Here is a 25,657-nt window from a genome sequence, read left to right as displayed (position 1 = left end):
AAAAAAAAGAACTTGTTTCTGTAACCAAAATTCAGAAAAAGAGAAACAAAAACATGTTCCACATCTCTCAAATAAAAGGCAAAATGGACACACATACTGGCTATATGTTGCTTAGTGTGTTTGTTTCTTAGCAACAGATTCTGCTGCCTTTATCAAACTCTGAATCACTTTGTTGGCTTCATGAACTGGTGGAATTTCAGCATTTTTACTTGCTGATTTCAAAGAATTAACACAGAATCCAATCTTAATCTCAGCTTGTTTGAGACTCTCAATGGCTTTCTTGGTGTTGGATTCAAAGTTAATGTATGAAAGGTTCAAGTCAACAATTGCATTGTCATAATTGAACTTGCAAACTTTCACAAACCCTCTTGAAAGAATCTTAACACGGTTTGTTTTAAGTTGGGTTGACATGTATGCACCAACCCTTGATGCCATGGATGTGGCAATATCAATGGCAATCTTGGCCTCAGCGACTGGTTCTAAAGCTACCCTTTCACCTTGAACAATTTTGCGGCACAATTTGGATTTCCTTGTATCCTGGCATAGTTGTTGGATCAAAGCTTGTTCTGTTTGAATAGCAGAAGGAAAAGGTGCACTTGCTGGGGCAATGTGCTTGGTGGATTTGACCTTAAGGGTCTTGTGTCCTTTCTTGGCTGCAAAAGCAGGCTCAAGAACAAGGCATAAGCACAAAGAGATCAAGACCAAACAACATGCCAGGCGAGCCATTTTTCTTTTGTTCTTTTTTTGTTGTTGTTGAACATATATTGTTGAGAGATGGTGAATTTAAGACAGGTTCCTTAGCTTATTTATATACTAGTTAGTTTCCATAATTAGTAACCTCAAAATGGATGTGCATTTTTGGATTGTGATATGGTCAAAGATGAATAATAGGAACTTTTAACTTGAAGCTCACAATTAACTTAGATTGATTTAATAAATTCTTATTTGCCTAAACTGGCATAGGATCCCTGCGCCTTAGAAAAAAATAGAATTTGGTGAGATAAAAAGAATTTAAGGAATGGGTTTTTAGAATTTGTCTCAAACACGTGAGAATGATTTTCCATCAAATGAAAAAGACTTGAAGACCTTTCTACCTCTTGAACTCCAAATGAAAATCATTTTTACACCATAAAATGTTATAGTTGAAGTTAATAAAAAGAAAAAAACATCCGTACATACAAAAGAATAGACGTACAACCTCTGGTCTTCTTAATTATAAGATCAAATTGAAAGTTGGAATTCCAATAATATTATTAAGGAATTTAGACTAGTCAAAAGGATTATGTAATAATACAATAATGATGGTCACTAAAATGGTAGATCATGTAGTTGAAGCAAAGATCATATCAAGTATAAACGTTGGACATATAATATATATATATATCTTGCATATGAATGTCCACATCCCAATCTCTAAAACTTTTTAAGCTTATTATAAGACAATTCCCTATAATCATTTCATATGTTATGACATTTAATAAATTTCAAGGTCAATCATTAGAAAGTGAGAGCTTATATCTACCTAGACAAATGTTCAGTCATGATCAATTATACATAGCTACATCAAGAGTTTAAAGCAAAAACGGATTGAAGATATTGATTCATGATAATTATAGACAACCACTAAAGTCAACAATAAATGTTATTTATAAAGAAGTTTTCCAAAATCTCTTATTTTACAGCTTATTTTTGTATTCTAAATTTTTTCTTTTTAACCATTTATTATTTATTTCATATAACAGGTTTTATGTCATATTATTCATCAACAACTCTACTTTATCAATCAAATACATAAATATCATCTATCATAAGGTAATTATTAATAATTTTTTAATTAATAAACTACATTGCATTGTTTAAATACATTTATGCAAAATATATTATCACGTGATGGGTATTCTACTAATATGATTATGAAGCACATATCTATCACCTCTATTTAATACTACAACTATGCAAAGATAATTGCACCTCTACTTTGGATGTAGTTAAGTATCAACTTAGTTAATACCCACTAAATCAGCTACGAAATTTTGTCAACGACATTAAAAATGTAAAAGGACCAAACACATTTGTCAGCAACATCAACTTGCCCACTTATTTAGGCATGCAAAAAAGAATTCTCCATAAATGTTCATGATAAACAGAATTTAGGTAAAATCAAAAAACATTTTATGTTTAGTTACATTTTCATAACTGATTGTAGCTTTCATCTCCTCCTTGTTACAAACAAATTTGTCAGAAGCATAAAAAATTTGGATTCTCCCAGCTTAAATGTTTATGTAAGAATGGAATTTTCAAAATCCAAAGTCCTAACCAAACAAGCAGTTTGTTTCAAAATAAAAGCACTTTTGTTGATATAAAAATCCTAAACAAACGCACTCAACCTTATGATTAGTTCACGGCTTTGAATTATAGGTATACCTTGTGCTCTTATAAAAAAGACGTGGCTCCACCCTTAACCAATTAAGATCGCTTGCTAATAGAAATTAGACAGAACATGAGTTAATTGAAGTTTCTAATGAATTAAAAATTAAGCATCTATTCAATAATATCAGTGTAAAGTTTTATATCATATATTAATGTTTAATGATAAATTGATTTGATTATTAAATATAACAGTGATTACCTATTTAGCGTCCCTCCTCTTTTTTTGTAGTTACCAATTTAGTCCTTGAAATTTTTTAAGTGATATTATAGTCTCCTACAAATTCAACGTCGAGTCACGTTAGTCCTTCCGTCATGTGGGTACCATTAAATGTCACAGAGTTACTGGCGTGACACGTTAACTATTGACGTGGACCCTGGTGGATGGTCCTATGTGTACAACTTGCCATGTTAGCCACCCGTTAAATTTTTAAAATTTTTTGACTCAAAACGTCGTCGTTTTTATAAAATTATTATTTTTAAATAAATTAATATTTAACTAATTTTTTTAATACTGAACGATGTCATTTTGTAATGTTTTTAATACATTAAGCAAAACGACATTGTTTTGCATAGAATAATTCCGAAAAAATATTAAGGAGCAAAACGACACCGTTTTACTCCATCTTCTTCCTTAAAACGTTGAGGGTCGATTAGAAACCCAAATTGCCGCAATTTCTTACAGCATAAACCCTAATAAGCTAATTTTATTATCTTGTTGCATATGACATGAAAAACTATGGTGATGTGAACTCGAGGTGCATGTCTCAAACAAGTTACGGCGATGTGAGCTCTGTAGATAGAAGATTTTGTCCTCCATTGCGCCATTGCAGTAGGCTTGCTTCTATATACACATCAAAGACTATGAAGAACCCAAAGAAACAGTTCTATGAATGTCTAGATTTCAAGGTTCACACTGTTTTTGTTTTTATTGTCCATTTTATGTGAAGTTATGATTTTTGTTATTTTCCAGGTCTGAAACATTTTCAATTCTTCTACAGGAAGGAAACAATTATTGTGTGAAGTTTTTTATGTGGGTTGAAGATTGGGAAAGAAATCAAGCCATGAAGGAAGAAAATGGGATTGACATGCTATAGATATGGATGATTTGCAAACTAATCTTAAAGAAATTCAAATGATCATGAAAGAACATGTCATATGGTGCAGAAAAGTTGTAGTTGTAGCAGCTGTGTTTATCCTGTTATCTGTTGTTAGTGGTTTTATGATTTGTATTTTCAAATGTGTAGTAGTTGTAGTATCAATGGAATGAAGTTATGTATGTTTTGGTTATGTTTCTATTATGTAATGAAATTATTGTTCCCTTTTGTAAGTTATGTATTATCAATGAAATGAAGTTATGATTTATGGAAGTTATGTAAGTTTTGTATTATTGATGAAATGATCAAGTATGTTATCTGTTAGTATTTTACTGCATTATGGCTCTGATACATTTTATAGTGAATGCAATACAAAATAGCAACACAAAATGGCTCTGTTGCAATGTAATAGTCCCTTCTTAGCATTACAAAATACTTAGCATCCTAATAACAAGTGCATATTGTCATCCTGTCAACAAGTGCATTACAAAAAAACATCAAAACACTACATCACTATAAAAACACACTTAGCATCCTGTCAACAAGTGCATTACAAAAAAAATCATCAAAACACTACATGACTAAAAACTCTCCATCATCTCTTTTTAGCATTCTTGAATTAGTTCTTGGTGGCTTGAACCTTGAAGGTTGTTTTCTTGGTTTCACTTGAGCTTGGATTTGATGCTCTTGGATGGATTGAGGTGGTTCCAATATACTTGAGGTTGGATTAGCTGATGGTTGGACTTGAGGTGACTCCATTGTGTTGTCATCCTCAAACTGAAACAAAATGTATATACATACTAATTTAGCCTGAGAAAATGATAATGTAATTTAAATGTCCAAGAATATGTTCTTACCAACATTGCTGGGTATCTCACATAATTTGGAATTTCAGCTGTAGTTCTGGATGAACCAACCTGACTCTCCTAAAACTAGTGTACATAAATTTAGCATAGATTATGGATAACAATATAAATAACAGTATACACAGCAGATGGTAGTGTAGTTTACTTGAGTTTCAAGTAATTCAGGCTTTTGCATGTTTTCAGGGACCCCTATTTCATGTTTCTTACTCTTCTTTCTTGGCATACTTGGACCCTTTCAAGTTTTACCATAATGTCCTTGTTCATTGCATTTTGGACAAGTTGTCTTCCATGACCTTTGTAATTTTATTGAACAATCATGTGCAGATTCTGAATTTAACTTTCTCTTTCTATGTTTCTTAGGCCTACCAATTGGCCTTTTCAGGTTTGGTGGAATAGGCTTGGGATTCTGATTTGTGCTAACCCAAAATTCATCACTACTAATTGAGCTAATGACATATGAGTATGTTACATTAAAAACATCCATAGTTAGCCAATTGTGTACATAGTCTTCAGGGGTATCATTATTGAAAGTAATTGCTGCCACAACATGTTCACAAGGAGTTGCCATTTTTGACAAGTGCAAGTTTGGTTTGTCAAACTTACCCCAACTTGGTTGACCAATGTTTTACCTCATATGTTTGATTCTCAATATCTCCAGTCCATGTTGGAGTCCATTTACAATTTTCCACTTTGATTTTCTCCAATCTTCTTTGTTGGACAGGTAGCAACTTGCCTTTCCAATTCCTCATGGCTAGCTTGTGTTGTCTCATTCTCCTCATGATGTAACATCTCAACTCTTCTAACATAGTTAAAATTGTTTTATCTTTATACTCAACAATCTTTGCATTCCATACTTCACACACGTTGTTAGTAATGTTGTCCACTTTTGACCAGTGGTTATAAAATGCCTTCACCTATGAGCTAGGCTAAACATTGTTTAGATATAACACTGCCATTTAATGCTTGTCCTTCAATTTTGCCATCTGAGTGTTAACTTCACCAACTATTCTGCATTTAGCTAATTCCCAGACAACACCTCTTAGCTCCTTATCCTTAAAATATTTGATGAAATTTTTTCAGATGTGCAGCACACAGTTTCTGTGATGTGCACTTGGCATAACCTCAACTATTGCAGATTCCAAGCCTTGTTCTTTATCTGACACAAAGTTCCAGCCATACCTAGAGCTTGATCCAATAGTCATAGAAACCATTTTCAATTATCCTTGGTTCCTGAATCAACCACAACATATGCAATAACATAAAACTGGTTATTTACATCTTGTCCAACATCAGACATAAGTTTCCCTTCATAATATCCTTCAAAAAACATCCATCAAGGCCAATCATAGGTCTACACCCATTCTTGAAACCTTCTCTACAAGCATTTATGCATATAAACAGTCTGTTAAACATTTGTGGTGATTTAGGAATTGGCAGCACTTCCATTATATTAGTTAATCCAGTATTGGTTTTATGAGTTTCCTCTAAATAATCCCACAACTGACCATACTAATTTTTCTATGAACCTTCTATTGCTTCTCTTGCTTTTTTTAGGGCTTTGCTCACCTTTTCTTCTCTAAGTGAACCATGTTGTTCTCTTTCATCAAATTAATTGCTTGTGTCCTCCTTAAATCAGGTTGTGTCACCAACCTTGCCTCTAGATTTTTGGCAACCCAATCCCTACTAGCAGTCTTATTTCGGAAGGTCCTGCAACAAGTATGCTCTGGGTTGAAGGTTTTTAGTTGATAAATGTTAAACCTACTATCTGGATTTGCACAAACAACCCTTGCACTCATCATATCATTCTTCTTCCATTTAATTTGTCTGCCCAAGAAAATATTGTAGTCTTTCAAAGCATCTTTAAAAACCTTGAGATTTGCCAACTCCATTCCAATATCTAAATGTACATGTCCAAATCCATTGTTTTCATTGAACATGGGGTGCTTACTACATGCATTCCCTACATTCTCTTCATCATTAGTGGAAACATGGGTATGCATATATTCACTATTAGATGAATATCCCTAATCCTCAAATGAAGCTGTAGGTTGTTGAGGTTCATGTTCAACACCTTCAGGTTCAGCTTCAGTTTCAAGAACTTCATGTATAGGATCATTCACCTCAGGTTCAGGGGTAACATTCCTTTTCTTTGGTGCTGACTTCTTTTTTTTTAGTGCTGACTTCCTTTTTTTTTTTTGTGCTGACTTATTTTTCTTTGGTGCTGATTTCCTTTTCTTTGGTACTAAATTCCTTTTCTTTTGTGTTGACTTCCTTTTCTTCAGGCCTAACTTCCTTTTCATTCTATTGTTGCTGATATCTTCATGAACAAGGTAATCATCTTCATTTACAGGTGCAAAATATGGTGTAAATTTAGCTACACGATCAGCAGCAGGTTGATTAAATTCAGTTACAGGTTCAGAAGGTTGACTAAAAGGTTCACATGGTTGACTTAAAGGTTCAGAAGGTTGACTTAAAGGTTTAGAAGGTTGACTTAAATGTTCAGAATGTTGAGTTGCAGGTTCAGTTGAAGGTTTAGAATGTTGAGTTGCGGGTTTAGTTGAAGGTTCATAAGGTTGAGTTGCGGGTTCAGTTGAAGGTTCAGAAGCTTTGGCAACAAGTTCAGAAGGTTCTGGTGTATCATCGCAACTTCCTTCATGCATTGAATACATTTCCGAATCATTACCATCTTCAAGTTGAGAGACAAATTCTGTGTCTTCCTCATTCAACACAGCATGTTCAAAGTACACATGCATCTCATAATCACCAATGTCATCCACCTTATTGGTCTTCAATGTTGCAACCACCATTTCATTGATATCTTTATCCTTCTCCAATGCCATTAATCCACTCTCCAAATATGGATCTTGAGGATTTTGTCAATATATTGCCTGTAAATCGTGATAACCACACTAAACAAATAATGCCTTCAAATCCATTAAGTTTACCAAATCCACATCCAAATGGGTCATTCTCTCAATTTTTTGACCAATGAATTGGATGTTGTCATCACTGTCCATGGCAAACCGACCCATGGTGATAAACCAAAACAATATATTTAGACATTTGCATGAATGTGAACATAATAAACAAATATTAAACTACAGATGAACCCTAACGCAACCGAATATACAAATATTAAACTACAAATAAATTAAAAAACAGATTGGGACCACATGAAGCAAAAAGAAAAAACATAAGGACCACATAACTCGAAATTGCACCTTCGCTTCTCTTTACAATCATAGCCACAAACCAACAATAAACGCTTTACACTTTGAAGGGTGAACAAAGTAAAGTGCGATTATGGTGAAGAAAAGTCGATTTCGTATGCTCTGGGTTTGGTTGAAGGGTGAAGAATATTAAATGAAATGAGGAGATGTACTAGTGAAGACGAATGAAGGAAGGTAGAAGATCGATCGAAATGGCATCGTTTTTGTCAATGCAACACGACGTCGTTTAGTATAAAAATATTTTATTTAAAAATAACAATTTTACAAAAACAACATCATTTTGAGCCGGAAAAAATTAATAGTACATGTAGGACCATCCACCATGGTCCACGTCAACAATTAACACGGCAACAATTCTATGACATTTAACGGTGCCCATTTGACGGAAAGACTAATGTTACTCAACGTTGAATTTGTAGGGGACTAAAATATCAATTAAAAAGTTTCAGGGACTAAATTGGTAACCACGAAAAAGATGAGGGATGTAAATAGATAATCACTCTAAATATAAATGAGATAACTATTAACGGTGTAAGGAATTATTACAGTACATGTATTTTCACACATATATATATATAACAATATGCAATTGATTATAACATGATTTCTCGTATTCTTAATCTTTGGAAATATTTTGAACACTTTATAATTAAAACATGACTTTTCTAATTTTATTATTTTTTATAAGCTTTCTAATTTTATCATTTGGAAACCATTTTCAAAAAAATTCAAGTTAGATTTTAGCATGGCATTTCATGATTTGAGCTAATCATTTCAATATGGACTCTAATTAGTAATTAGAGGATGGGTGTTCGGAATTGTTGTATACTTAGAGGTGAATGCTTTTTACATTACTCTGTTTTCTTATTACTTCTTTTTATCGAAGTGTATGTTTACCATGCGGATTAGTTCAACAACGGAAAAAGGAGAAGTAAGAAAAAAGCAATGTGAAAAACCTTCACCATACTTGGATTGCCACCAGTCCCCATATCCAAAAACTAGCATGACTCTTCGATACATAATCCATGTTTACATTCTTTAATATTATGAACCCTTAAGTTATGGTTTCGTTTGGTGTTTGTAAAGTGGTTTGGTTTATTTGTTGGTCTAAACCACATGTATCCTCCATAATTGATTCTTGTGGACTGGAACTTAAAACATCTGGTTAATTAGAAGCTTTATGTTATCCCTCACCAATTCAACATACACATGAAAAAAGTTAAAATAAGTAATTAAATACTTTTAGTATAGAACCTATAAGGCTATAACCTGTTAAACATTTCTAATAGTAATATATACATAAATCCATCAAAACTCAAATTTACTGAGTTAACTCTTTCTACCTCTTCGAGCAGTAGGGGGTAGTTTTTCTGATGGACCAGTTGGAAGTTTCTGTCCAGTCTCTTGTTCAATCCTATTCTTAAGCTCTCTTAATATTCGGATTTGTCCAAGCTTCTCAGGAGACAATTTATCCCAATAAATTCCTGCAGTAAAGATGTTACTTAGTCTTTGAACAAACATCATAACTTATGACATCAGATAGAGAAACTACATAATTCCAGGTCGAATGCCGGAACATATTTATAATGGCATCTCAATGATTTACAAACAATAGAGATTTAATTCCTACTCAATGTTTGGTAAATATGCAATGTCAGATAGTAAAAGCATTGTTTCACCAACCTTGAGGCTTCGGAATAGATGTTTGTGTGAAAATGACCTGGGTTGGAGTACAAATGATATCCACTGGTACATCATGGATTAACAGCTTTTCAACTGGAATATCATCTACCAATTGACAATCATGCACTGCAAGGGTACTTCTCATATTATGTCACATACCATAAAAGAAAATTTGTAAAATTTTACTGTGAAAATAAATAAATATGTAGCAAATATGACTGCGGAAGAAATTGCATCAAAATGAAATTACCCCCCCCCCAAACTGCAAAGTAATAACTGAGGCATGGGAAATTGGCAGGAACCAAAATTACCAGAGGTGGCAACTGGTGTTGAATCATCGATAGCTCCCATGTACCGCAGCATACCATATTCAAGTTCTGCAAATCCCTGCACTTCAATCTTTCTTAGTTGAAGGAGCATACAAATTCAAAGTCCATTTCTATATTTAAAGGTCACACATTAGCTACACGAACTATTCTATACATATATTTTTGTATGAAATGTCAGTCCAAAACAGGAAAGGAAAATTCTTTGAAAATAAATGAGGCCTTTCTAGTTGCAACTACACCATCATTGGTTTCCCTGTGAGCTATCAACTCATTAGATGGGAAAATTATCATGTCTGAACAAATAGCATGTTAGAGCAAACTTTTAACCCTGGACCTGACCCATTGCCAAATGAATAGTAGACTAAATATGACAATTAAAAGACATGATCTATGGTGTACCTCTCCCTTCCCCAATCGTGCACCTGTCTTTGGGTTTACAGCAACTGATCCAATGACAATAAGATCTACCTTTATCTTTTCGTCTAACCCAATTGGTCGGCCATGCTTGGCAACCCCGACAGAAGTGCAGGCTTCCTTGATGGTATCCAAAGTTAACATATTGGATTCCAGTACAGAGAAAAACCCTGTCCTAAGCCGTGGCTGGGGAGTTAACAACTTCTTTCCATCTGCACATGTACTGAATATTGAAGATACAACTAAAAGAACATGAAGGAGAAGGAGAAGAAAAAAAGGAGCCACAAGCCTTGAAGTAATTAAATTATCAAACTCTGATACCGTCTCATTTTAGTTTTATTAAATTGAACACATCATCTATTTCTGTTAGTTGAAGTTTCTTAATGGTTAGCATCATATTCAGTTAGATTATAATGGGACAACAAAAGGCTAGTCTCACTTTCATTTGTCAAATTAATAAGACCAATCAACTACAAATATGGCACACTGAACTTAACAAAATAAAATCTAACACTACCCAGAGATGAATAAACAAGGAGCAATAAAGGAACAGATAGATTATTCTTAAAAGACATTGTTGCCAAACCCACGGGTTCAGTAGCAGACCAATAGCCCCTTGGTAGGTCATGAATAAGTCATTAGGTATTTGTCATCAAACAAACCAGTTCCATGTTTCTGCAGAACCATATGTTCAGCATTCATCTATTAAGTAACAGATACCTTAAATGCCCCAAGGTCTTACATGTCCTAAGAACAAATGGATTAGACGCACCATGCCATCCACATGGTGATGATTCTCGAAACCATTGCTAATAAATATTCCTGACTTCTGAGTGTTGACTAATTTGATGATGATAGGGAGAGAATACAAGCAGAGCAACACGAATATCGTTATTGAATCCACAACCAGTTAGAGCAAAATACACTGTCTCCAAAGTATCTTATTGACATAATGTAATACGAAATGTGCATGTGAACATAGAATTAACCTACAAACAAAAACTGTAGCAAAAGGCACCAGGATCTCTCATAAAGTACTTTACCATTTAATCTATACCTACATATTAAACACTAAGACAAAATATTATGATTTTAACTTTTTTTTATAAGGAAAAACTCAAAGCAACACACCTAAGCTTCATGGAATCACTTAGGTGTCATGCATTCGGGATCATGTATCTAATTTTGTGCAACTTGCACTACTTAACTGTCAAACAATATTTACTCTTTATTCCCAACTAGAATATTGCTGCTACTTAGACAACTCTACTAGTCACAATCTTGCAGAACTGCATAACATCTGAGTTTAACATGACAATTTTAAGCGAAGCCACCAACATTGAGAAAGAGATGTGAATTAGTTTGAATGATAGCATTACTCTATTTTTTTTAAAATCATTTCTACTCTTTTGCTATTTTCAGCACTCTTACTATTATATATCTCACACTGAAATTTAGCAACAAATTCAACAAGGCACCAATCAAACATGTTCATAAATAATATTCCCCTCTGTACCCAATACCACACAGAAACTCCAGATAAAGTATCTGACCTGAGAGAGTGAGAAACCTGACTTGTTTTTGAGGAGAATCTGGATTAACCTTCACACATTGTGCAACTCGAAACACATCTAGCCCCCTCATCTGCAAAAGAAAACCCATATTTTACAACTCTACCCGAAGTCTAAGAAACACTCACATCTCCAACTCCTACCCCAATCAAATCATTCCTGCTCAGACAGATAAAAAATCATCATTTAATTGGAAGGACTTGTGATATGTATCAAACTAGTTTAAAGTGTCAAAACTGAGTTTCAAGTTTTTTAAACACGTGTCGTTTGTTGATAACTAAATTTGGTGGTGTGAACAAGAAATAACTTGTTCATAGAAGCTCGATCATGGGTATTTAAGTGATCAAAATAACTTCATAAAATTGAATCTACTTGGACAATTGAGAAAAACCACTTGTAAGACAAAAGTGTCCAGTAAATTACTTCATTGCAAATTCACTATCATCACAACGAGTTCATCCAAACTTCACTTTTTGCAAACTACTTGCTGTGGTGCACAATTTTAAAGCTTTTCGTGGTAACTATTAGAATTCAATCCACATTTCTACACAACAATTATTGTTTTTTTTTCTTATTTGCCATATGTTCATTAATAAGAAGCACTAAAATTGTGAACTTTTTCAAGGAGGCTCGGGAGCATAAAAGTGTAATTCCATAGCATCTTTAAAAAAATCAAGAAGATGAATTAGTCTTATAATTTGGTTAAAAGTGTGTTATTACCTTTTCAGCTGCACTAGAAGCCCCAACGAAATTGGGAATCCGGTGATGAACGGGTCGTGGGTTCTGAGCAAAATTGTGAGCTTCCATTGCCTTCCATATTCTCTTTCTGATTACCCATTTCCAAGCTTTTGGGTCATCTTCTTCATTGGAAGCTTCTGCCATGGCTTCACGAGCTTCAGCGTCTAGGGCGATTCTCTGGGCCTCAAAAGCAGCTTCGTCAAAATCCTTGACCTTGTTGTGGGTATTGCTGCTTCTGATGGATCCCAGCTTGAACCAGCGGCGTGAATTTGAGGAGAGAGAGTTATGGTTGAACGTTGTGTTCAAGAGAGAGAGAGTGTTGATGTTGTTCTTGTTACTCAGTATGAACGGATATGATAAACGGAGTGCACATGAATCCATTGATTTACGAGGATGTCGGGTTTCTAAATTATGATTAGATTATTTGGGATATATAAAAGTTGAAAAATGCGTTGTCATTTTCCCATGTAATATTATAGATTTGTTTTTCAGAATTTTTTTTCCTACCGACTAATATTTTTCTGGGTACATTCATAGAGTAAGTGGGATATTTTTTAATAATGTTTTGTATACATGAGTTTATGTGGAAAATCAAATCAGAAGATATTTATGTAATTGGTTTGACAATTAAGAATACTAGTGTGAACAGGTAAGAATACTAGTGTGAACAGGTAAAAATACTAGTGTAAACAATTAAAATGGTGTTCGAGTACTACACTAATCCTATCAATAAGTAGTCAAGACTTTCAATTACAATGTCTAGGTTGAGCAAGCTTGGAGATAAAGGATTTTCGGAGATACAATTTACAATCAAATAGGACTAGTTGGGGAGATAGAAGTTTGATGGGGTAGGACGAATAGCTTGAGTGTCAAAACTAAGCAATAGATGTTTTTCTTTGGGTTATCGATACCATGTATGCTCATTCTTCCTTTGATAACTCCCAATAGAGAAAGCCTAAATTTGATGATGTGGATTGAAAGGAAGATGGGAATGACATAGAGCATTCTGTCTATTCGAAGTGTAGGAAAGAAAACAATGTTTTTTGTATTTCTTATTTCCTAATAAGTAGAAGCAATCTTTGACTAGTACAATAAGGATCTCCTCACAATCAACATGGACTATGATAGAATCCATCAATGAGTTTAAAGGGTTCTAGTAATGTGAGATAGGATGATCATGAAACTACTTTGGAATAGGTTATTCACTAGAGACAAGAATGAGTGCATTAAATATTATTTCACAAGCATGCCTTACTATAACATGGGTCGCAGTCTCTAAGTGAAGGGAAGCATAACTATCTATTTCATATTCTTTGTATCATAATGTTATCAAAAAGGAAAACTCAACCAAAAGATTATTCTATAATCTAATCTTATGGCCAAATTGAGGAATTGTACACCTAAACATAGGCAATTAGTCAAACTATTACCCTATGAAGGTAGAATTTGCAAGTTCAAGCTCTACTCCAGTCTAGAATCTGATGAATCAATCAATTCATCTTTGTAAGGGAAAAGAAGGATTATAATCTATCTCCCAACAAGAGGATTATTCTTTCCTTTTATATTTAGCTTTAGAATTTTCAAGGAATACATATAACATTAATTAGTACCATTTCATGGAGGTGAGACATATGTAGGTTGATATAATCGGGGGCATCACCATATTAAGTAAGGATTAATAGATATACCATACCAAGATTGATTTTCGATTGTTCCTAGCCCTTCAAGTAGAGTAGAAATGTGTGTTCTAGAAACATAGATAATATTTTTATTTTACAATAAGCAATTAACTTAACATTGTTTCTATTGAATATTGGCTAAAAGAAAAAGATAATGAAAAGACTTTCTTGTAGCCAAGCAAAAAAGAAGTGGCTAGAGATTATCTTGAATAAACAGAGAGTTTGTAGCCAAGTAAAAGAAGTGGCTATGGTGAAACCAACATCAATGATCTTTTCCTTTGGCCACATAATCTTCAAGAGCTTTGACTATAAATAGGAGTGATCCAAGCGATTATAAGACACACCAAATGCTTAGCTTAGTGCATATTCTCTCTTCTTGTTCTCTTGTTCTAATATTATGAGGAATATTTGAGTGTTTGAGAAATACTTCAGTGAGAGTAAAATTGGATTTTGGGAAGTGAGTGAAACACTTGTAATTCTCTTTTATCACAGTGGAATAATCCATGTTGCTCTTCAGTCGTGGACGTAGGCAAATTGTCGAACTACGTTAAATTCTTGGTGTCATTTTCTCTATTATATTTTCTCCATGGGTATTCTGCACCAACAAACTGGTATCGGAGCTCATAGAGCTTTTGCATGCTAAGCCATACGATTTAAAAGAAAATTCTTAGTATACTTTATGTTTGCAGCATTGTCTGATCTTACACACTAGAAAAGAATTGTTCTTGTTACTAGAAAAGTATAGTAGTGTGAAAGTGCATGTCTAGAAAAGTTCTATCTTAGGAAAGACCTGGTATTTAAGCATGTCTGTTAAGACTCACCTCTCTTTCCTAGGAACTTTCCCGTTGTACCTTCACAGACTATGACATTGTTCCAGTATACGGTTATCATGGCGAGTGCTAAATTTGATTTGGAGAAATTTAATGGAGAAAATGATTTCAACCTCTAGCGACTGAAGATGAAGCTCTACTAGTTCATCAAGGCTTGGTCAAAGCCTTGGAAGGTATAAACAAGCTACCATCGAGTTTAACCGAGGACGTGAAGGATGAAACCTTGGAAAAAGTACATAGTGCAATTTTGTTGTCCTTTGGAGATGAAGTTCTGCGAGAAGTGTCAGATGAAACTACATTTGCTTCATTATGGTTGAAGCTACGAAGTCACTCACCAACAGATTGTATTTGAAGAAACAAATATATGCTTTTCAAATGCAGGAAGGAAACCCCATAAAAGATCATCTTGATGAATTTAACATAGTTATTCTTGATCTAAAGAATATCGATGTTAAAATTGAAGATGAAGAACAAACAATTCTTCTACTATGTTCCCTTCCAAGTTCTTACGACCACTTCATCGATACAATGATGTATGATCGAGAAGATCCGACCTTGGACGAAGTAAGGGCGGTGTTGCACTCAAAAGAACTGAAGAAAAAAGTACAAGATTCAAGATCTAAAGCGAAACCAATTTGCTAGAGGAAGAAAAGAGAGGCAAAATGAATTTGGTGAAAGAGGGAAATCTAGGTCCAAGTTTAAAGCGAAACCTAGAAAGTATAAATGCTTTCACTATCACAAGGGGCATATAAGAATGAATTTCCTAGAGCACAAAATCAAGGAAAAGATTTATGAATATGGAGATGTAAATGTAGCAAATGGCTATGATAGTGTAGATGCACTAATAGTCTCAGAACACGACTCAAAAGATGAATGAATACTTGATTCTAGATGCTCATATCACATGTGTCCCATTAAGGATTGGTTTTCCACTTACCACCCCTTAGATGGTGGCAATGTCCTTTTCTGGGAAATAATGTTCCCTGCAAGATCATTGGCATCGACACTATTAGAATCAAGATGTTTGATAGAATCGTAAGGACGTTGACATATGTAAGGCATGTTCTAGAATTTAAGAAAAGTTTGATTTCCTTGGGAACACTAGATTCAAAAGGTTATAGCTACAATGGTGAAGGTGGAGCTATAAGAATATCTAAAGGCGCTAATGACATTGTTCCAGTATACGGTTATCATGGCGAGTGCTAAATTTGATTTGGAGAAATTTAATGGAGAAAATGATTTCAACCTCTAGCGACTGAAGATGAAGCTCTACTAGTTCATCAAGGCTTGGTCAAAGCCTTGGAAGGTATAAACAAGCTACCATCGAGTTTAACCGAGGACGTGAAGGATGAAACCTTGGAAAAAGTACATAGTGCAATTTTGTTGTCCTTTGGAGATGAAGTTCTGCGAGAAGTGTCAGATGAAACTACATTTGCTTCATTATGGTTGAAGCTACGAAGTCACTCACCAACAGATTGTATTTGAAGAAACAAATATATGCTTTTCAAATGCAGGAAGGAAACCCCATAAAAGATCATCTTGATGAATTTAACATAGTTATTCTTGATCTAAAGAATATCGATGTTAAAATTGAAGATGAAGAACAAACAATTCTTCTACTATGTTCCCTTCCAAGTTCTTACGACCACTTCATCGATACAATGATGTATGATCGAGAAGATCCGACCTTGGACGAAGTAAGGGCGGTGTTGCACTCAAAAGAACTGAAGAAAAAAGTACAAGATTCAAGATCTAAAGCGAAACCAATTTGCTAGAGGAAGAAAAGAGAGGCAAAATGAATTTGGTGAAAGAGGGAAATCTAGGTCCAAGTTTAAAGCGAAACCTAGAAAGTATAAATGCTTTCACTATCACAAGGGGCATATAAGAATGAATTTCCTAGAGCACAAAATCAAGGAAAAGATTTATGAATATGGAGATGTAAATGTAGCAAATGGCTATGATAGTGTAGATGCACTAATAGTCTCAGAACACGACTCAAAAGATGAATGAATACTTGATTCTAGATGCTCATATCACATGTGTCCCATTAAGGATTGGTTTTCCACTTACCAACCCTTAGATGAGGGCAAGGTCCTTCTGGGAAATAATGTTCCCTGCAAGATCATTGGCATCGACACTATTAGAATCAAGATGTTTGATAGAATCGTAAGGACGTTGACATATGTAAGGCATGTTCTAGAATTTAAGAAAAGTTTGATTTCCTTGGGAACACTAGATTCAAAAGGTTATAGCTACAAAGGTGAAGGTGGAGCTATAAGAATATCTAAAGGCGCTATGATTGTAATAAAAGGGAAGAGAGAGAATAGTCTCTATATATTACAAGGAAACACAATCACGGGTGTTGCTGCTATCTCCTTAACATCTAATTCTGATGTCATCAAACTATGGCATCTAAGAATAGACCAAAACTATGGCATCTGAAAATGGGTCTTGTTAGTGAAAGATGTCTAGCCGAGTTGGCCAAACAATGATTACTATGCAGTCAACAAGTCGGGAAGGTAGATTTTTTGAACACTGTGTTTCGGAAAATAGCGTCGGATAAAATTCAATGTCGCATTTCATCGAACAAGAGACACATTGGATTATGTACATTCTAACTTGTGGGGTCCTTTCCAAGTACCTTCTCATGATGGTAGCAGATACATGTTAACATTCATTGATGACTACTCAAGGAAGGTGTGGATCTTCATTTTGAAACACAAAAATGAAGCATTTTCCAAGTTCAAATAGTAGAAAACCTTGTTCGAAAAGAAAACCGAGAGAAAGATCAAGAGACTGAGAACTGACAATAGTCTAGAATTCTGCAACGAAGAATTCAAAATTTTTTTCAAGTATCACGGTCTTGTCAAACATTATACTTTGAAGCACACTAAACAACAAAATGGACTTACATAATGAAGGAACAAAACCTTACTTGAAAGGAAAATATGTATGTTGCCAAATGCTGGATTGGCAAAAGAATTTTGGGCGGAAGCTGTCAATACAGCTTGTTACTTGATCAGCAGATGTCCATCAACAACCATTGGTTTCAAAGCTCCAGAAGAGATGTGGTCAGGGTATTCCGACAAATTATGAAATTTTGAGGGTATTTGGTTGTCATGCATATGCTCATATCAAAGAAAGAAAACTTGATGCAAGTTCATTGAAATGTATTTTTCTTGGATATCCTGATGGTGTGAAAGGTTATAAGTTATGGTGGCCAAAGAAAAGAAAATAATGCATCATTAGCAGAGATGTTACTTTTAATGAAGTTTGAATGCTAAAGCCTCATAAAGAGTTATCAAGTGGAAATGTAGATCCTAATATCTTGGAGAAGGTGGAGTTTGAGGTGGAGCCAACAAAAGAAAAAAACACTTGCTCAAGAAGAAGAAGTTCGTGATGCATGTACTGATACTGATATCTCCCAATTACAACATTATTAGTTGGATAGGGACAGACAAATGAGACACATAAAACCTCCAGATAAATATGGCTATGGTAATCTGGTGTCATATGCTCTAAATGTTGGTGATGATATCACCAATTATGAACCACAATCATATGAAGAAGCTATCAACAACAAAGAAGCTTCCAAATGAATTTCTACCATGACAGAGTAAATTGAGTCTCTTTATAAGAATCATACATGGGTTCTTGTCAAGCGACCGAATGCTCAAAACATTATTGGATGTAAATGGGTCTTTAAGAAGAATGAAGGAATCTAGGGGTTGAAGATGCAAGATTCAAAGCGCGATTAATGGCTAAAGGTTTTACACAAAGAGAAGGTATTTATTTCAATGTAGTTTTCTCTCATGTGGTAAAACATAGCTCTATTCGCATCCTACTTGTCGTTGTAGATCAATTTGATCTAGAACTTGAGCAACTAGATGTCAAAACGACATTCTTACATGGTGAGTTGGAGGAACAAATCTACATGAAACAACCCGAAGGATTTGAAGTTCAAGGGATGAAAGATCATATTTCCTTGCTGAAGAAATCTTTATTATCCTAAAACAATCTTCTAGACAATGATATCAGCAATTTAACAGCTTCATGCTTGAAAATGGCTATTATAGAAGTGAACATGATAGTTGTGTCTATTACAAGAAGCTTTAAAATATGTTATTCATCTATTTGTTTTTATATGTTGATGACATGTTGATTGCATGTAAGAACATGTCAGAAATAAGAAACTTGAAAGCTCAATTGAGCTTAGAGTTTGAAATGAAGAATTTAGGAGCTGGAAAGAAAATTCTGGGAATGGAGATTCAAATGGATAGAATAGAGGGGACATTCTTTTTGTCATAAAAGAAGTACATTGAGAAATTGTTGGTACACTTTGACATGCAAAATCCTAAACCAGTCACTAATCCATTGGTGACTCATTTCAAACTTTCAATGACCATGTGTCCACAAACTGAGAATGATAAAGAGGAGATGTCAAGTATACCTTATGCTAGTGCGGTTGGCAGTCTCATGTATGTCATGGTGTGGACTAGATTAGATATTGCACATGCAATAAGTGTGGTAAGCAAATATATGGCAAGTCCTGATAAAGTTCATTGGAAAGTTGTGAAGTAGATTATGCGCTACCTAAAAGGTACCACAAATATATGGCTTTTGTATGGAAAATTCAAACATAGTGGAGGAAAGATCATCGGATACGTCGACTCAGATTAAGCCGGAGATCTAGATAAGCAAAGATCACTCACCATATATGTCTTTACATTGTGTGGTTGTACCGTTAGTTGGAAAGCAACACAACAATCAATTATTGTTTTGTCTACAACTGAAGTGAAGTACATCGCAGTAACAAAAGTTGTAAAGGAAGCCATCTAAGAGAAAGGGCTAATTAAAGAGTTGGGTATACAACTCGAAGAAACAATCATCTACTATGATAGTCAAAGTGCTATACATCGGACAAAGAATCCAATGTATCATGAAAGAACTAAACATTTGATGTTTGGATGCACTTTATCAGAGATATCGTGGAGAAAAGTATTGTTAGAATGGAGAAAATACCCAATACAGATAATTTTGCAGACATGATGACGAAGTCAGTTCCAACTACTAAGTTCACACATTGTTTGAACTTGATTAATATTCAGAATCTCTAGTGGGCATGAAGAAGAGTAGCAGGAGAATAACTATGATTATCTTTTAGCCAAGGTGAAAATTTATTGAATATTGGCTAAAAGAAAAAAGATAATGAAAAGACTTTCTTGTAGCCAAACAAAAAAAAAGTGGCTAGAGATCATCTTGAAGAAAGAGAGAGTTTGTAGCCAAGTAAAAAAAAGTGACTATGATGAAACCAACATTAATGTTCTTTTACTTTGGCCACATAATCTTTAAGAACTTTGACTATAAATAGGAGTGCTCCAAGCCATTGTAAGACACACCAAATAAATTGATTAGTATATATTATCTCTTCTTGTTCTCTTGTTATAATATTGTGAGAAATATTTGAGTGTTTGAAAAATACTTGAGTGAAAGTGACAATGAGTTTTGGGAAGTGAGTGAAATACTTGTAATTCTCTTTTATCATAATAAAATAATATTGTTGCTCTTCATCTGTGGACATAAGCAAATTGCCGAACCACATTAAATTTTCAGTGTCATTTTATCTATTATATTTTTTTCATGGGTCTTTTCGCACTAACAGTTACCACATAGAATGCCTTTCATATTCCACCCACCTGTTCATTCTAGCTTCTATTTTATTTTCTTCACTCAAATATTCTTCTTCCAATCCGTTCAAAATAATCCAACATCAACTAATTTACTATAATTAATAGGTTTTTTTATTGTATTTATAGCATTATTTATTGAAACTATAGTATAGGCAATTAGGCACACAAAAAAACAACCACCCTCAACAAACAACCACCCTCAACATAGGATCATGTATCTAATTTTGTACAACTTGCACTACTCAACTCTCAAGCAATATTTACTTTGTATTTCAAAATAAAATATTGCTGCTATTTGGACAACTCTAGTAGTCGCAATCCTGCACAACTGCATAAAATCGGAGTTTAACATGACAAATTTAAGCTAAGCCACTAACATTGAGAAGGAGACACTCCTGCACTTGTGCGTAGTTGTGAATGCGTTTTGAGTGATAGTATTACTCTATATTCTTTTTAAATCATTTCTACTCTTTTGCTATTTTTAGGACTCTTATTATTACATATCTCACACTGAAATTTAGCAACAAATTCAATAAGGTTTCAATCAAACATGTTCATAAATAACTTTCCCCTCCCCTTCTTATCCAATACCACACGGAAATTCCAAATTAAGTATATGACCTGAGAGAATGAGAAACCTGACTTGTTTCTGAGGGGAATCTGGATTAACCTTCACACATTGTGCAACTCGAAACACATGTAGCCATCTGCACACAATAAACTGCATTTTACAATTCTACCCAAAGTTTAAGAAACAATCACATTTCTCATTCTTCTCACAGATAAAAAATCATCAATTAATTGAAAGAACTTCTGATATGTTTCAAACTAGTTTGAAGTGTCAATACCGAGTTTCAAGTTTTCTAAACATGTCATTCGTTGATAACTAAATTTGGTGGTGTGAATATGAAATAACTTGTTCTAGAAACTCGATCATGGATATTTATCAACCAACGTGATCAAAATAACTTTGTAAAATTGAATCTACCTAGACAATATAGCAAAACCACTTGCAAGACAATAGTATCCAATAAATTACTTCCTTGCAAATTCATTTTCATGACAGAGTTTATCCAAACTTTACTTTTTGCAAACTACTTGCTCTGGTGCACAATGTTAAAGCTTTTTGTGGTTACTTTTAGAATTCACTCTACATTTTCAACAAGCATTTATTGTACTTTGCCTTATTTACAATCACCATACATTCTTTCATAAACATATATTGCTGAGTTTGGTTTATTATGTGCAGACTTGATGCGAAATTGGTGGTAGCAGACCAAGCAGATGCACCAGAACCAAGCAGTTGCACCAAGTTGATGTGCACTGATGTAGTAGATTTGTCTAGGCTGGACCAAGTTGATGTGCACTGATGCAGCAGAGGTGTCTAGGCTAGACCAGTTTTACTTCATATGAATCATGAATATGTTGTTGTAGGAGAGCCATATATGGCACATTATTTTCACATTTAACATGTGCTTAATTACCTTTTGGAGCACATGTTTTTGTTTGTTAGGAATTAGTTTGTTAGAACTGGATTTAGAGATTAAGAAATAGAAGAAGAAAGAATGATTCAAGATCGAATTGATCTTGAATTGATTCGAATGGCAATATTGAAAATCAAGGTGAATTACACTTTGAGAAGTAAACCTTCCAAGGATAACTGATTCCTCAATCAGTTCCTTCCCTCCAATCCTAACTGTCTGAAAAGATACTCATTCACCCTCAACTAACTTCTATTTATAACCTTCCCTCCCTAACTAACTGAATCAAAACATATTACAATCTTTCCCCCTGCCCTGCCTTATAGTTTTGGCTTATTTCTCCTACTATACACATACTTAATAATAGGTTTACCCCGATTCCTAACATAGTTATATGTTATGTTTCTTGCTTAGCAAGAAATCCGTACAAACTTCAAGCTATAAGTTGGAGTCAGATTATATTCAAATTCGCAGCTTCTTCCCAGGAATTGTTGCACTCTGACAAATTGACCCACTTGATCACGACTTCAACTTGGCCTTCTTGAGTTTCTCTCCAATCTCTTACTTCCTCTGGCTCTACCTCCAACTCAAACTCTTCATTCAACAATGCAGGAAGAGGTTGAGGACTTTGATTAGGTTTGAGGGTCTGTTTCAATAAAGACACATGAAACACAGGGTGGATTTTGGCATGCTCAGGCAACTTCAACTTGTATGCTACTGTGCCAATCCTGCTAATTACTTGATAAGGCCCATAGTATCTTGCAGCCAATTTAGCAAAAGGCCTAACAGCCAAAGATTTCAGCTTATAATGTTGAATCTTAAGATAAACCCAATCTCCTTCCTTGAATTCTATTGGCCTTCTATGTTTATCAGCTTGTCTCTTCATTTGCTCTTGAGCTCTCAACAGATTGTTTTTCAACTCAGCCAAAATCAGATCTCTTCTTTGTAACAACTGATTTGTTTCTTCCACCTTAGATGGAAATTCCCCAGCATTGAGGAGCATAGGAGGGTCTCTGCCATATAGAGCCCTAAATGGTGTCATACATGTTGCACTATGATAGGTAGAATTGTACCAAAATTCAGCCCAAGATAACCAGTGCATCCAATGTTTAGGTCTTGGCCCTACAAAACATCTCAAATATTCCTCTAAACACCTATTCACCACCTCTGTTTGCCCATCAGTTTGGGGATGGTAGGAGGTGCTAAGCTTCAACTGAGTGCCAGCCATTCGAAAAAGTTCCTTCCAAAATCCGCTTAAGAATACTGGATCTCTGTCTGACACAATAGAGGAAGGAAAACCATGTAGCTTGACTACTTCTCTAATAAACAGGTCAGCTACTTCTCTGGCAGAGTAGGGGTGGCCTAAGGCATAGAAATGAGCATATTTTGTGAGCCTATCAACCACCATAAAGATGGTATCCTTACCCTGAGACTTGGGAAGGCCCCCTATGAAATCCATTGAGATATCCCCCCACACCAGATTGGGAATTGGTAGGGGCTGTAATAATCCCCCAGGGGTTAAAGTAAGATGTTTATTCCTTTGACACACATCACATCCTTCTACAAACCTCTTGACATCCCCCTTCATACCAACCCAATACAAACAACCTGCCACTCTCTTGTAGGTTCTGAAAAATCCAGAATGCCCACCAGCAAGAGTTTCATGACACTCTTTCAAAATGTTAGGGATACTTTCAGATTTACTGGCCAAAACCAACCTGCCCCTGTATACTAGCACTCCTCCCCTGTATTCAAAACCCTCATGAGACCCTGGTGAAATGAGCAGATCCTGAATGACTTGTCTCCACTTGGGATCTTGAGTCACCTCTTGATTCCACTCCTCTTTATCAGCTACTGAAACCAAAGACGGAGCATCTTACATTCCTCTCCTTGATAAAGCATCAGCCACTGAGTTCTCCTTCCCTGGTTTAAATTGAATCTCAAAATCCATTCCTATTAGCTTGACAGCCCACTTAAACTGTTCCTCAGTGAACAACCTCTGACCAGTAAGAAATTTGAGGCTTCTCTGATCAGTTTTAATGATAAAATGTCTTCCTAACAGGTAGTGTCTCCACCTCTGGACAGCTTGTACCAAGGCCATCAATTCTCTTTCATATACAGATTTTTGCTGAGCTCTAGGTGACAAACCCTTACTCCAAAAAGCTAGAGGTTTCTCTCCCTACATTAGGACAGCTCCTATTCCTTTGCTAGATGCATCTGTTTCCAATACAAACATTTGTGAGAAATCAGGTACTGCCAATAATGGTAAACTAACCATGGCAGCCTTCAAAGCCTCAAAAGCTTGGGTAGCCTCATCAGACCACTTAAACCCTTCTTTCTTCAACGACTCAGTCAGAGGTTTTGCCAACATCCCATAGTTCTTCACAAATCTTCTATAATAACCTGTGAGGCCCAAGAATCCCCTCAATCCTCTAATGTCTCTTGGAATGGGCCAGGAACACATAGCTTCTATTTTGGACTGATCTGCTTCTACACCTTGTCCTGAAATCACATGGCCCAAATATTCCAGCTTCTTCTAGCCAAAAGTGCACTTTTTCTTGTTAGCCTTAAGAGAATGATGTTGTAGCACCTCCAACACCTTTTCTAAGTGTCTTAAGTGAGAACAAAGATCCTGGCTAAGGACTAGGATATCATCAAAGAAGTCTAGGACAAACCTTCGAAGGAAAAGCTTCAAAACTTCATTCATCAAAGCTTGGAAAGTGGAAGGTGCATTGGTGAGGCCAAAAGGCATCACCATGAACTCATAGTGCCCCTCATGAGTCCTGAAGGCAGTCTTCTCTATATCCTGCTCCCTCATTCTAATCTTTTTTAGAGCCCTGTAGTCCATACAAAACCTCCACCTTCCATCCTTCTTTTTCACCAAAATTATGGGACTAGAGTATGGACTAATACTTGGTCTAATGACCCCTGCTTGTAGCATCTCAGTGACCAACTTTTCAATTTCAGCTTTCTGGTAATGAGGATATTTGTAAGGCCTAAGATTAGGGATGTTAGCTCCTTCCTTTAAGAAGATAGCATGATCATGATCCCTCTAGGGAGGTAAGCCTTCAGGGTCAGCAAAGACCTCAACAAACTGTTGCAAAAGGGCATATAACTCTTCTGGAACCCGAGAGGAATTGACTAGGGAAGATTCTGATTCAGAACAATGCAACCACAACCCTTCTCCTTCCCCATTCAACAATTGCATGAAAGCTCCAAAAGAAACCTGAGTTTTAGTCAAAGCTGGATCTCCTTTGATGTTGTGAACCTCTTCTTCCCTCCTCAGAGTAAGTTCCAACTTACCAAAATCTGCTCTCACTTCTCCCAATCCAACCAGCCATTCCAAACCCAACACTACATCCACTCTCTTCAGCTCAAATAGGTAGAATTCTTGAGTGAAATCTAGGCCCTATAACTGAAATCCCAGCTGAGCACACCTTCCTTGACACTGAACCTTATGTCCATCTCCCACCTCAACTACATATCTTGGAGTGGCTTGAGTCTCCAATTGTAATTGTTCTACTACCTTGGTGGAAATAAAATTGTGGGAAGCACCACAATCAATGAGAATAACTACTTCTCTGTCCTTCACACACCTAGTCACCTTCCAAGACTTATTAGA

At 35.3% G+C, this 25,657-nt stretch overlaps 2 protein-coding genes across 2 annotated transcripts in view; both read right to left on the bottom strand.

Annotated features, from left to right (window-relative positions):
- The window catches only part of LOC109352711, a 2,481-nt gene extending 1,717 nt beyond the window's left edge, over nucleotides 1–764 (bottom strand). The window contains exon 1 of the mRNA XM_019594890.1: nucleotides 158–764. Within this exon, the coding sequence (XP_019450435.1) occupies nucleotides 158–726 (569 nt within the window). The 5' untranslated portion in view covers nucleotides 727–764. The remainder of the gene's footprint in view (nucleotides 1–157) is intronic.
- On the bottom strand, nucleotides 8,804–12,779 carry LOC109352302 (5-formyltetrahydrofolate cyclo-ligase-like protein COG0212). Its single transcript, XM_019594224.1, has 6 exons — nucleotides 12,338–12,779; nucleotides 11,600–11,690; nucleotides 10,032–10,258; nucleotides 9,615–9,690; nucleotides 9,304–9,429; nucleotides 8,804–9,104 (listed from the first exon to the last, which is right to left on the bottom strand). Exons 1-6 carry the CDS (start codon nucleotides 12,734–12,736, stop codon nucleotides 8,950–8,952), a joined length of 1,074 nt encoding a protein of 357 aa, XP_019449769.1. The 5' UTR covers nucleotides 12,737–12,779; the 3' UTR covers nucleotides 8,804–8,949.

This window comes from Lupinus angustifolius, chromosome LG07, assembly GCF_001865875.1.
Source record: "Lupinus angustifolius cultivar Tanjil chromosome LG07, LupAngTanjil_v1.0, whole genome shotgun sequence".
NCBI classification, from domain to species: domain Eukaryota; kingdom Viridiplantae; phylum Streptophyta; class Magnoliopsida; order Fabales; family Fabaceae; genus Lupinus; species Lupinus angustifolius.
The sequence above is the reverse complement of the archived record's forward strand: the minus strand, read 5'-3'. Positions and strand labels throughout refer to the sequence as shown.